At 47.1% G+C, this 13,290-nt stretch overlaps 1 protein-coding gene across 2 annotated transcripts in view; it reads right to left on the reverse strand.

Moving 5' to 3' along the window:
- Positions 1-12,876, reverse strand: part of PAMR1 (peptidase domain containing associated with muscle regeneration 1) — a 58,470-nt gene extending 45,594 nt beyond the window's left edge. For both annotated transcript variants that reach the window (XM_052781871.1, XM_052781870.1), the window contains exons 1-2: positions 12,667-12,876; positions 543-719 (exon numbers count right to left, since the gene is read on the reverse strand). In XM_052781871.1, the coding sequence (XP_052637831.1) occupies positions 543-719; positions 12,667-12,739 (250 nt within the window). In that variant the 5' untranslated portion in view covers positions 12,740-12,876. The remainder of the gene's footprint in view (positions 1-542; positions 720-12,666) is intronic.
- Between the last annotated feature and the right edge of the window lie 414 nt (positions 12,877-13,290).

Genomic DNA, 13,290 nt, shown 5'->3' on the forward strand with positions numbered 1-13,290 from the left:
ACCTCTAACTCTCATTGCTCTGACTGTAAATGCTTCTCTCAGGAGTCTGAATGTGGATGCTGGTGCTGCTCAGGCCCAGCCCAAGTGATTCTGATGTCTTCTAACCTGGTCCTGTCTCCTGCTCTCACCTTTCACTTTGCATTCTCCGCCTTGCTAGCCGGACTTCCAAGTTGTCTCTCCCTTCTTGCTTTGGGGATGCAAATCATCCCAGAGAACCTACAAAACACTCCTGGTGTGAAGCCAGCTGCAACATCACCCTTTGGCAGCTCCCAAGTCTGCCGAAGATGCCCTGAGGACAACACTGCCGGTAGAGTGTTGGTTTTTTTTTTTCTGGCAGCGATGCTACCTGCTGCAGGGGCACCTTGCCAAGTGTCTTGCTGCTGTCAGCAGAGTGGCAGAGGGAGTTCCTGAGGAGATGCGGGGCAATCCCATAACCCAGTGAGATGTGCCTGCCCTCACCACTTCACTGGCCAGCAGCTACCATTACGTGCTGATGCCTTGGCTAAAGATCTGGTGTGAATGCAGTGTGGCCCTAAACATACCTGGGTGGATTAAGCAGGAGTCACACTCGTTCTCCTCATTCCTGCAGCAGGGAATGGTGTAGCCCACTCTTTCTTTCTGTCCTGGGCAGATGCACTCGATTTGGTCATATTCACAGCACTCCCGACACATGATATTCCACTCGGCGCCTGGGCAGTTTTCATTGATCACTGTGTACTCTGCAAGTGGGGAACAAAAAGGGGGACATATGGAAATAATCTATTATCTGTTGAGGGTTGACAGGTATTATTCAGCAATTTGTCAGATCATGTACGGCATGAGGCTGGTCAAGGTCTTGAGCCCAGGAAATCCCAAACTACATGGTAACATGCAGCCGAAATGTCAGCTCGGTTTGGGTGTCTAAAGAACACATGGGCTGTTTTGCAGTGCCAGCCAGAGGAGGCAAACAGACCAGAGGGAAGGAATATGTTCACTTCATTCTTTTCTCTGCAAGGCTTTCCCACTTCTGTGGTGAGAAAAATAGCTTAAAAAAACCACAGAGGATGACATCACATGAGAAAGTCTTCTTCAGATTGCGTGACTGATTTACGGCCTCATATATAGTATAGATTATTTAAACTATAACAGCATGTTTTGGTTATATTTCTGTTTGTCAATTTGCTACTCTTGAAGACTAGGGTGTCCACCAGGAAAGGCCAATTTTGAGGCTGGGTTTTAGCCGGTTTCACTCCCTATTTTCACTCAGAAGCACACAGTATTACACTCGGCTTCATTGCCAAAGGAAACAAGATTTTTCGTTATTTTTAAAGGTTCATTTTGTCTGGCATTTCTAATATGGTAACATAATATCTTTTTATTATTTAGCATAACCTCATACGACGATATTTCAGCTATGCTGGAAGTGCTCTTTTAGGAAACGACCTCAGACTGTGACTCTGGACTGCCACAGTAATTGCGGACGCCATCTTTCTCCACCAGCATGCTGTCTAAATTCTACAAAGTGAAATCTAATGAGTGCATCGTGCTGTCAGTGTGTCTCCTAATCAGCTGACAGACCTGATGACTGCTTTCATGGAGTTTGATGGTAAAAAGAGAGAGAGCAGACTAGAAAGATGAGACATGAAGGAAACATAATGAGACTATCTCTTTCTTCTTCCCTCCCTCCTCCCCTTTTTTTTCTTTTTTTTTTTCTTTCATTGCGGTTAGGTAACATCCTTTTCCCTTTTGTTTCAAACTCTGAGTAACAGGACTGCTTTGTCATTGCAACAAGCCATACATCTCTAAGGCACAGCAGTCCCGTCCGTGCCTGTACTTGGCTCCCTTCTCACACTGCTGTTTTTTGTTTCATTGTGCCTCATCATAACCTAATTACCGTGTCTGCTGGAGCTCCCTACCACTGAACCTTGCTGCTCTGCCTCGCTTGATTCTCCACGGCCTCATGAAGACTGGTTCCTGGAAGCTTATCTTTTCCCCTAATGATATTTACTGGCTCCATAAAAAAGGGACCACCAAACTGTTTCTTCATTTTTTTCCCTTTGTCTGGGAAATGAAATTCAGCCCTTCGTGCTCCTCAGAATTGAGCCTTTCCCTTGTGCCTGATTGATATACCAACCAGAGAGAATCCACTGCTGCTCCGAGTTTGGAAACCAGGTTGCTGTTTGTGCTGAAACCTTTTTGTTCCCCCTCCCTGGCCCCATAATCATTCCAAAAAGAAAAAGAAGTCTGCTTCTGTCATTCAATAAGGTTCTGTAATTTTTAATTCCAGTAATAAATTCTTGCATCAAAATAACCTTAGTGTTTAGCAGTTATATAGCCTTTTGACTGTAGATCTTGACATGCTCTATAAAGTCCTTTTTCCAGATGGGAAACTGAAGCACAAGGGAGGTGAAGTGACTTTGCTCAAGGTCCCAGAGAAAAACAATAGCAGAGCCAGGAATTAAACTCATGCCTTCTAATTCCCAGAACAGCAGTCAATAAACTGGGCCAAGTTGGGACTTCTTAACCTATGGCTATTATTCTCTTTTAAGGAAGCCATTTATCTATGAACTGTATCTGATTCAGATTCCAGAGCAAATTGATTACACGTGTCTAATTATCGTATTAGAACTGACACTCAGTTTGATACATCTCACTATACATGACTGAAAATAGCTGTTTCTGTGGTGTATGGGGCTGGGGAGTTGAAGGAGGACTCGCCAAAGTCTGAGTAATAAATAACTACCCAACACTCAGGAGCTTTTGCAAAGCTTCCTTCAAATTATTGTGTTTCCCAACTCAAGCTAGAAATCTAATTTCTCTCAAGATTGCTAAAGCTTATTAATAAAATGGCTATATCCATTTGGGTTGTAGCTATAAATTGCCCAAGACAAACTGCTATCTGTAAAATGATCCAAATGTTCACAGGCAAAGTTGCACTGGGGTGACAAAGGCATGTCTCTGTCCTTGCAGGAATTCAAAACCTGGCAAGATAAGGCTGTGAGCAACATAATGTAACTTCCAAGTTAGCACTTCTCTGACAGAGGGGCTAGACCAGATGACCTCCAGAGGTCCCTTTCAACCTAAATTATGCTTCCATAAAATATCACACATATATTTGTATGTGTGTAGAGAGAGTATGTGTGTGCATATGCGTATTTATTTTTATATGTAGAGCTTGTGTACGCAACAGGACCAAAAAGCAGATGCCACACTTATTCTTGGTGAATCAAATGGGTGTATTTGTAGCGTAAGTTGAGTTTAAGGTAATATCTAGTGTTCAGATGGGAGCAGCAGATCTTGGTGCTTAAAGAATTGTAAAAATAAATTTGCTGCCACCTAGAAATGCTGTTTTCTCACTTCTTGCCCTTAACTGAGACAATGAAAATAGACTGTCTTTTGATTTACTGACAATTTAATTCCCTTTTAGGTTCCTGGGTACTGCAGTTTGGGCAATGTATATAGCCTTGACAAGGAAATTTGTGGATTTGAGATTTTTTTTAAGTGATCCTCTCTATGATTTTCTTCACAGAAATAATGAAATCTATTATTCTGAAGTTTTGTAGAAGCTATTCTTTAAAGAAATTTGTGTGAAGACTTTATGCACCGTTTTAATAATGGTAGGATCCCTTTTGTTTTGCATAAGTATCTCCAGGCTACTGAACAAAAGGCAAAGGAAACCTTTCCCTCAGAAATTTAAGAGGGAGATGCACAGAACTGCTAGCGTGTGTAATGAATGTTTCTGTTGCTGAGCTCAGCCTGGGCTCCAGGGAGGAAGAGACATAACCCCACTCCCCCTTGTGCGTTTGGGGAATGGTAACCACTGGCGGCTCCCCACACCCACACTTGGCCATTTTTTACCCCAAAACAGAAGAGAATGAGGCAGAGAAGAGCAGGGGGAGATTTACTGACTGAGTAAAATACTGGAAGCCAGGCCTTGGCCAGCTGTAGCAGAGATAATTGTGGGGTGATTTGTGGGCCTGACTTTGATAATCCTCCAAAGCAGGCAGTCTGGCTTTCAGGCAGTGGCTGCATCTCCCAGCATCAAACACAGTCCAGAAAGTGGCTTGACCTGATTTTGGGAGAAACAGGAAGAAGCTGCCTGACAACCCATGCAAAATATTTAGCTGAAAAGAACAAACAAGTCTCTGGACAGACAAATAAACAGTCAATTAATTTATGGGGTTTTAATGATGGAAGAAAAGCCCATTAAATCCAGGCATAAACAACACACATGGAAGCAGCTCAAGACCATGGAAACCAAGCAAGAAATAGCTGTGTAGGGAAAGCATGAGAAGATCCGGCGAAGGTGTCAGAGGGAAGACCTGCTCAGCTCGGGAGCCTGGCAGAGCGCAACACAACGTTCCACCAGATGCTTTGAGTCCAGCCTCAGGGACAAGTGAGGTGGGAGATGAGCACTGAGGCGTATGCAGGGTGGCTGGTAATTCTCACGTGTTTCTGCATTTGGATGGCAACAGGTTCATGCTTTTCACTGACATCTGCACCTAGCAAGACTGCCTAGTCCCTATAGCACATTTCAGATCCTAAAGGCTGTCAGTGACGGATTTCGTAAGACAGCAGTAGGAGGGGATGTTCCCAGTCAATGTCCTCCCTGTTAGCAGCGTCACTCTGGGGGCTGAGTTACAGTGACAGCAATTCATCACGGTGATGCTGCCACCTCCCCTGCTCCCCGGTGCTGAGCCGGGGCTTTGGAGGAGCCAAAGGCTCCTCACTTTGGGGAGCCCTCCCTGCTCAGGTGCACCCTGAGCTTCCTCTGTGAAAACCTGCGTGCGGGTGATGAGCCGCAGCAAGGAGAACGTGCAGCAGGACTGTGCGGAGGGGTGAGCTCACTGATCCTGCTCTGGCCTCCGCTGAGCTGGTACTGGGAGCTGAGCTGCTGAAAAGCAGATGAAGACCATCTACAGAGGAGCTGGCACCCAATGAAATGCACAGCCTATTTGCTGAGTAGTTTAATGCTTACTGACTTCTCCTGTCAGTAACAGGACCTCAGTTTCTCAAGACTGCAAAGGCAAGACTTTCAGCCTTTGCTCTTGATTTTGACTTGTCTCAGTGTTTGCCTTTTTTAAAAGTGGTGCTTACCTGCCTGCCTCTGTATCATGAACCCACAGGAGCCAGTGAAGGGAAAGAGTTGAAGCAGGTTACTCCTGGTGCTGCAATAGCTTGAAGGGTAAATAGTTTTAATCTGCTGGACTATCAAGCTTCTACTGTCACTCACTTCCTTTACGAAGTTGCAGCAAATCCATCTCTGATTTGACTTGCCAGGCTCACCCACATCCCTCACTTTCTCTGGCCCAGAATTCCCTTTTTTGCTTCTTATTTTTCCTTCACCGTTTCAAAACGTGCCGACTTCCTTGACCAAAATGTGCTTGGGCAGCCTGGTGTGCAGCAGAGGAGCTTGAACAGTTAGCGATGTAGTCATCATCTCCCTGACACAAGTGTGTCTGTTTTTCCTATCAATCACCCTCATAGTCTGGGCACACATATGACAGCCATCTCTGTCCTCGCTAAACGTCAAATACTATCCTGTTCCAAGCTGCAGGACTTCGGAAAATGAGGTGATAAAAACCATACAAGAAATTCTTTTATTGGTACTTGGGAAGGGTCATGATGGAGGTTTGACAGAAATATTGTTTGAAATTGAGTGGAAATGCAACCTTCCAAAAGGGTAGTTTTTACTGCACCATTCTGAAAAGCCAGAAGTCTCCTCAGAAGATAAGTGAAGGCTCCATTAGCGCTCACCCTGAAGACTGGAGACATGTTACTTATTCTTATGCCAGTGAGTTCAAAGAGGATGCCCAAGTAATAAAAGATAGCTGCAAGGGTAAGACCATCTTAAAGCACTAGTTCTATTCAGTACAAGGTCTGCTGGAAAGGATAGTGATGAATCCTGTGGGATACACAATGAGCCCAGTCAAATCTCTCATTCAAGGGAAAAGCAGAGGCCTATCAGGGGTGGAAAAAATTCTGATCATCAAAGCAAGCTATGTCTTAGAGCTCAGGGACAAAGGAAGAACTGCCAAAAGCCAAGCTGAATTTGACCTTGCAAAGGAAATTAAAATAATAGCAAAAGGTTCTTCAGCCATATAAAGAAAAAAGAAATAAGGAAAGAGGAAGAGAGACTCCTGTGGGATGGGGGTGTGGATGAAATGTAAGACTGTGGTGGAGAATGTAGCGAGCTACTAGCTTTCATCTTCAGGGAGGTTGTTTATGGGGAACCCGTGAGCAAGCCTTTGAGGGTGTGAAAACAAATAAAGTGTGATCCACCTATTAGCGAGCTTCTAACCAACTGCAGTTTGCCCCTTGGGATATTCAAGTAAACCAGCTTCAATTTTGGTTTATCTTACTAGGTCAGGCTTAAAGCTTTAGTGATTCGGAAACAGATTCACAAGCACATTGCTGCCTCAGGGGTGGGTCAGGCAGCTCATCATGGTAAAAATTCAGCTTCAGCAGACTTGTCTTTTGCCATGGTGAATTTGTCAGTCATAGATACCCTGCTAGACAGAAAGGGGATTTCTGTTCCAAAGGTCTGAGAGCTGGGAAAATTATATGGCTAAGAACTAAGGTGAATTGAAGCAAGCCTGATGATTACATCAATTAACTCTTGTGTCTTCCGCTTTGAAAGAATGACTTTTTTAGGCTGCAGTCGCTTTAAACTCTTTTAAGCCCATGCTGCTGCTGAGTTGGGACACTTTCCTCCCGTCTCTCCCTGACTTCCCATTCCCACTCCCTATCTTTGTGCTGGCATTAGCTGCTCTGTGGACGGATCAGAGGACTGATCCCGCAGAAAACCAGTTTGCCATCTCCATCCATCCTTGGGGAAGAAAAGAGAAAAGTTTACAACCTAAATGTGCTCTACAGTCCTCCAACAGAGAGAGCACCTTAGGACCCAGCTGGATATAGGTATTTATCAGAACTCCTGAAAGATGGAAGAAAGGACATCCATATCTTGGTCTGAACTGATGGAACTTCCCATCCTATAAGTCCATTCTGTTATCCTGCAAAGATGAGTTCTCCTTCCACGCCTCAATTTATCCATCAGCAGATTGGTAAAACACTACTTAGGCTCAAAGAAGTATTATTTCAAATTCCTTTGAAAAGTGCTGTACAAATTCACAGTGCATTGTAAATAAAAGCAGATACAAACAGATACGTCTCTAAAATTAGAGTCCATAGAAGATGACTTTTTCAAAGTGATTATTCAACCAGTTCATGTTTCAGAGATGAGAACATGCCCCTTTTTATTTTATTGCATTTTAATTTTTCAGCATGATGCTCAAAAACAATTACTGCCTTCTGCCGAAGAAACAAGTGTTTGAGTTTGAGGGAGCAATTTCTTAAGGCTCTTATTAGGGAATGTTTGTCCATGTAATAATTCTGGAATGAAGCTTTCTCATTTAAAGAAAAAATAGCTCCAACAGAGGTGAAACCTAGTAACAGCTAACATTTTCTTTAGGTCCGTCTCATTTTTATTACTGTTTTATCCTGCTCCTTTCTTACTCAGCTCTACTGTCATTGCACAGATGTGCAAGCTGGGCCCCACCCCATAGGTATCATGTGTGTGGGCATTAACATTAACAACAAGAAGAGCTCTGAGCACACAGGAGATCTAGAATTTGTCAGCTGGAAATGAGAAACTCGTTGGGTGAAACTGTGGCTCACTGTGATGGAGGAATGGACCTCGGAAGGGAAGAGAGAGGTTCCCTTTAAAACGCTTTTACTGGGGTTCTTGGAAAACGGTGTACTCCAAACCATTAATAATGAAGGAAAGTGCAGGTCTTTATTCTTACTCTTTTTGCCTCAGATATAACCTATTGTGCAAAAGATACCTGTTTTTGTAATACATGCGTTAAGAGGATGAAAGGGATAATGCTGTCTCTAAAATCACTTGCTTCTCTTCAGAGATTATGTGCCTGTTATTCTTTTTAGCAGCTGAGCTAATTAAAAGAGGAGCTAAAACACATCCCTGTTTTAGTTTTACTCAGTGTGCTTACTTTATGGGTCGCAGACCTTTGCTGAATAATGAGACTGCTTCTCCTACAGAGTCAGCTAGTATCCTTTCCTGGCCATTAGTGTATGCTTTCACACAGCAGTTAAGGGGGGGGGGGGGGGGGGGGGGGGAAGAAAGGATTTCTATAAAAAAAAATAAAAAATCAAAGGCAATGAGTGAACACAGGGGGAAATCTACTATACTAAGCTGAATCTGTCCACTTAATAAATGTGCATTAACTCGACTGTCTTTTTTAAGTCCCAAATGCAGGATTGTGTTGAAAGCAGACTAAAGTACTACAGAAAGTATATTCTGTTTAAGAAATGCATTGAAAACCTGTCTAGTATAAGTATGACTGTGTTCTGCTGGATAAGACCACCATTGTCTTAAGCTCTACCTTTTTAACAATTCAGATGATCATGTTTCAAATAGAAAAAAAAGGCTAATGCACATTCTCCTTTGATTCAGGAATTGGGGTCTGCCTAATGTTTTCAAATAGGAGGGTCTCTGTTCCAGGGTTCCTGTTGTCATGTAGTGTTTAGTATCTATAAATTCAGACATAAATAGTCCTGATGTTGTTCCTGATAGGCCATAGGTTTGCTTCACCGTGCTCCTACAATAGTGCCTTTTTTACATTTGTAAGCTTCTATTCTTAACTAGGCTATGACAAACAAATCATAAACTCCCAACACCTCTGCTCCAAGGAGGGAAGAATCATTAGTTCAATAAAAAAATTATTTTTGAGGTCTCCATCAGGTCCTTAACAGGTGTTCCTGTGTGACTTCCAAAGCTTGTATCTCTCTCCGCACCGCCTTGTTCTGCTTTGCCCGTGACAAAAATCAAGTATCTTGGTGTAACTAAAAGGAAAGCCACATAAAAATTGTGCTTCCTATTTGTGAGGTCTAGACTTTGCCCATCTAAGCACTATAATGGTGAGTTAATGCAGAACCAGCATTAACACAAATAGCTCTAGAGTTTTCTGTTTCCAGTCTTAACTGAAAACAGGACTGTCAGTTCGGTCTTTCTAGATGTTAAAGCCTCAGTAATCCCACTACCCCTCACCCAACATTGCCCCAGTTGTGATGGCCAACTGGTTGTGTCATTTCCACCATTTTCCTCTTTCAATAAACCTGCGTGCCCTGCAGCCCCTCCTCTTGCCTGCTCTACCCACTGCTGCGGAGAGGACTGACAGGTAGCTATGCCTGTCAGAAACTGCCCGTTCCCTTTCTTCCTACATTTCAGTAGCCCTTCTGCCCTCATGGTAGGCTGTAACATGCAAAACAGAGCCGTACTCCACACCTCCCAAGTCAAAACTCTGCTCCTTTCCCATTTTCTTGTACCAAACCCTTATATCCCCTCCTTTCCCTCTAGGGACAGGCTGGTTGGCCCACAGGCCCAGAGAACTGCACCAGATGTTCATGCCTCCACCACACTGCAGATCCAGTTCCAGTTTAAACCTCAATCTCCTCTGCATGCATCTTCCCCTTGCCCTCAAAACACCACACATCTTCCTTTTACTGTATCTTTTTGCCATAGTTGGATTTAAATTACAGGCCATCCATGCCACTAGCCAGGATTTTTTTAGCATCTAAAGCAACCTGAAGAAGTCTGCCCTAAACCTCCCCCTCCTTCGGTTTCTTCTCTGTAATTATGAGCTGGCGTTTGTGATCTTATTATCGGCACTGTGGCCTTGTGTCTTCATCTGAGAAGGGCTGTGACAGGATAAAATAGCCAGGGTAAGGTGGTTGCCACATTACCCTTCAGGCCTTGATTTCTCTCTGGGACAGAGGAGCTTATTCTGGCCAGAAAATTTGTACTGGTGTGATCGGGAAGAGATTTTGTTATCTCTGCCCTGCAGGACAAGGAACAGGAACAAGTAATGAATGTAGTACTTTCGAGTTAGTGACAGCATCGATGAGGTTAGAGAGCCCAGCCTTTGCTAATGGGGTCTGGGGGGCAAAGCCGGACTTCTGCAATGAGGGAGAATATTTGGAAATCTGTGGAGAAGAAGCAGCTGCAGTATTGAAATTCATGACCACATAACACGAGAACGTGCTTGTGTTATAAACATGGAGGAGGGGTGCTGGACCCGTCCTGAGGGCTTGCTTGCTGTAACGGTGTGAGACCTGGAACACGTTGGCAGTTTACTTGCAGTTAACGTTGCCCAGATAGAAACAGTCCACGCAGACAGCGGCGAAGCCCTGAGACTCCATCTCAAATTTTACTCCCTACAGCTCCCCTGGGGTGCGTAGTCCAGCCCTCACCAAGGGCTGCAGATGCCCTCCGGCTGCCAGCCCTCTGTCCCTGCAGATAGCTCGCCTCCCTGCCCTGTGGCGTCCCTCCCCATTTACCCCCGCACCACGTCCCTGGTCCCGCAGGAGGGAGAGGGGCATCCGCATCCCCAAGGGAGCTGGTGCTGCCGGCAGCACCCGCACGGCCCTGCAGTGGTGAGGGCTCTCTCTGGGTGATGGAGAGCCAAATCCTGGGCACCGGCAGGCTTGCAGGGACTCCTGGGAGCCCCTCGAGGCCTTGGGGTCGAGAGCGAGTAACCCCAGCTTTTCTCCTAAATAAAAAGCAAGTCTCTTTCCCTTTGTCTGTGCTAGGAACCTAAACATGTGAACTGAAGTAACCCATTTGCTAAGATTGAATGCATCTGGATGTGTCTGAGTGCATCTGGCCTCCACTTCTCTAGACAGAGGCTGGAGGGGGAGGGGAAAAGAGGTTGGGAAGGGTTTAGATAGGCAGAAACACATATAAACACACATATATTTTTAAGGAAATATGAGTCACTTGCACTTCAAGTTTATTCCAAAAATCAATTCCCAGCCCTCCCCGACTCCTGCCCCCAACTCTTGAGGCAGGCCCTGTGCAACTGGGTGTGATAAATATGGATAAAAATTGGATACATCTGTGGGGAGGAGGCAAAATGCTATTTTCCAACCTGCCCTGACATGCTAAGGCCACCACGCTTTTGAACCGCTCCCCCGGCTCCGAGTGCCCCTCTCGCCGCTGCCGGAGGGGAGCTCCTGGCCCCCTCCTCACTCTGCCGGCTGTGTGCCGGGCGAGCGCCCGCGCTGGCCGCTCCGCCAGCGGCGGGGCAGGGGAGGCAAGGTGAGGGAGGAGAGGGGCCAAGGGGGATGGCTCTCCTCCACGTGTCCCACAGGTCCTTCTCGTGCTGTTTCTGGCACGTTAGGAGCCGGCGTCGGGGGGGAACCGGCGTCGTCCCTCCCAAGCTCGCGGCCCCACAGCCCTCGCGGCCCGTCGCCGGTCGTCCTTCCTCCCGCCGCCCCTCACCGCTGCTGCCGAGGGGGCCCCCAGCAGCCCAGTGCCCCCCCCCAGCTCTGCAGGTGGGCTTCTTGCCCCGAGAGAGACCTTCTGCCCCCGCGGCAGGAGAGATTCGTTGCCCACCAAGCCCGCGCCTGGGGCTGCTCTAGCCACGGGCAGGGCTATTCCTGTGCCACGCCGGCACGTGCTGCAGAGCCACCTCACCTGGCCAGCGTGCAAGGCGGCACGTGGCTGAGGGACAGGCCGCCGCGGGGACAAGTTGGCACACGTGGGACGGAGGTGCGGAGAAGCTCTCCGTGCTCGCGCCCCGGGGGGAAACTTCGGCAGGAGGTCAGTCCCCCGGGGCGGTGGTGGCCAGCCTGGCAGGCAGACGTCCCCGGTCACCAGGGCCCCGCGGGGCTGGCGGGGAAGGGCACTGCCGAGGCAGACCCTCTGCCACCGCCCCAGGAGAGGCCCGGCTCTGAAGCGCTGGCCTTGACAGCCGTGATTTATAGCCATCGCCATCAGCATGTCCGCATACCTGATGGCTCCCCCGGTAAGAGGGGGAGCTTACCTTGCCGGGAGCGCCGCAGTCTGAGGCAGCTTGAAGGGTGTGTGATTTGGGGGCACCTCACCTCCCAGTCCTAAGGACTGCAGCTCCCGAGAAAGCAGCCTGCCATGCTGACAGCTAGCTGCTGCAGGCAGCTCCAGCCGCTTCCAGGTGTAAAGAGCCCACGTTTGCGGCCGTAACAACAGCAAATTTGTGCTCAACAGCAAATGCTCTTTGCTTAACCTTATCAAGAAGAAACCATACATGCTGGTTCAGCATAAACTGGAGCAAGGCTTGAGTATAAAAAAGATCATTCTGCTTTAACGAGGCTTCCCCTTTGAAAGAATAATATTGGCAGAACTAAAGCCCAGATCGGAAACAATGTGTGGCTTTTGTTTTCTTTTTTTCCTTCACTTTTTCCCTCCCTTGCCTTCATTTTTGGTGTTTGGGCTGGAGAGGAAAGTCTCTGTCTTGCCAAACTAAACAAATAACGCTTTACAATTCAGAGACTTAAATGCCTCTTTTTATCATCATTTCCTTAGCACTGAGCGTTGAGAAAATAAAGCAGTAGTAAGCGAAGTGATTGCATACCCTTTTCCTGATGGCCATTGGCAAACAAATCCAGTCAGTTGTTTCTCTTTAAGGCTATAAAGTTTGCCTGGAAATCATCCCTGGGCAAACCTCCCACCACACACTTCATGCCAGCAAAGAAAAAATAAATAAAGCAGAGCCCCTTCTTTCTATTATTACCATCCCTGCAGATCTCTCTACTTCCCATGACAGTGCACGAGATCAAACCCCTCTGACCATGCTGAAGGAAAGGGACTCATTCGGCCGTGCCGGGAATGCACACGCTCACTTACGGTACCTCTCGGCAAGCAGGAGATGAGCAGGAGCTGGAGGAGAGTGAGTCCTACATGTGTCCAGGGGGCTTGCTCCATACTGCCCAGGCCAGTGCAGTGGTGTGACTGCTCAGGAAGGGAAAGCAGGCAAACAGCTTTTACTGGGACCTCACCAGCTCCGGGCTGCGAGGGATCTCGGATTTCAGACCTCAGCTCGCTCCCATCCTCACCAGAGGGGAACTACCTTCAAGAGACTTCTCAGGCGTCCAGAAGTACGACGTCACCCCAAACCTCTCCAACTGCTGCCTTAACCCTTTCTGGACTCTGGCAGCCGATCCCTTTTGTGATGGGTTTATTGGCTCAGTGCTCGGCTCCGAGATAGTGATTTTCATCTCCGAAAGAAAGATATTGTAAAGGGGAAAGAAGCAGAAATGCGAATATCTATATGAGTCATCCCAGTTGCTGTGGGTGAGCTGAAGTTACAGACGTCTCCAGGAGGAGGCACTTTGTACGTGCTCCCTTTGGGCTTGCAGGGGTCGATGCATCCCCGGGGCGCTGGCCCTAACTGCGGGCCTGGGCGTGGGGTGGGTGCAGAGAGGGATTCCTGGCCCGCGCTCTTGTCACTGGGCAGCCTGGCCAAGTGACATGTT

This window comes from Harpia harpyja, chromosome 3, assembly GCF_026419915.1.
Source record: "Harpia harpyja isolate bHarHar1 chromosome 3, bHarHar1 primary haplotype, whole genome shotgun sequence".
In the NCBI taxonomy this organism is placed as follows: Eukaryota; Metazoa; Chordata; class Aves; order Accipitriformes; family Accipitridae; genus Harpia; species Harpia harpyja.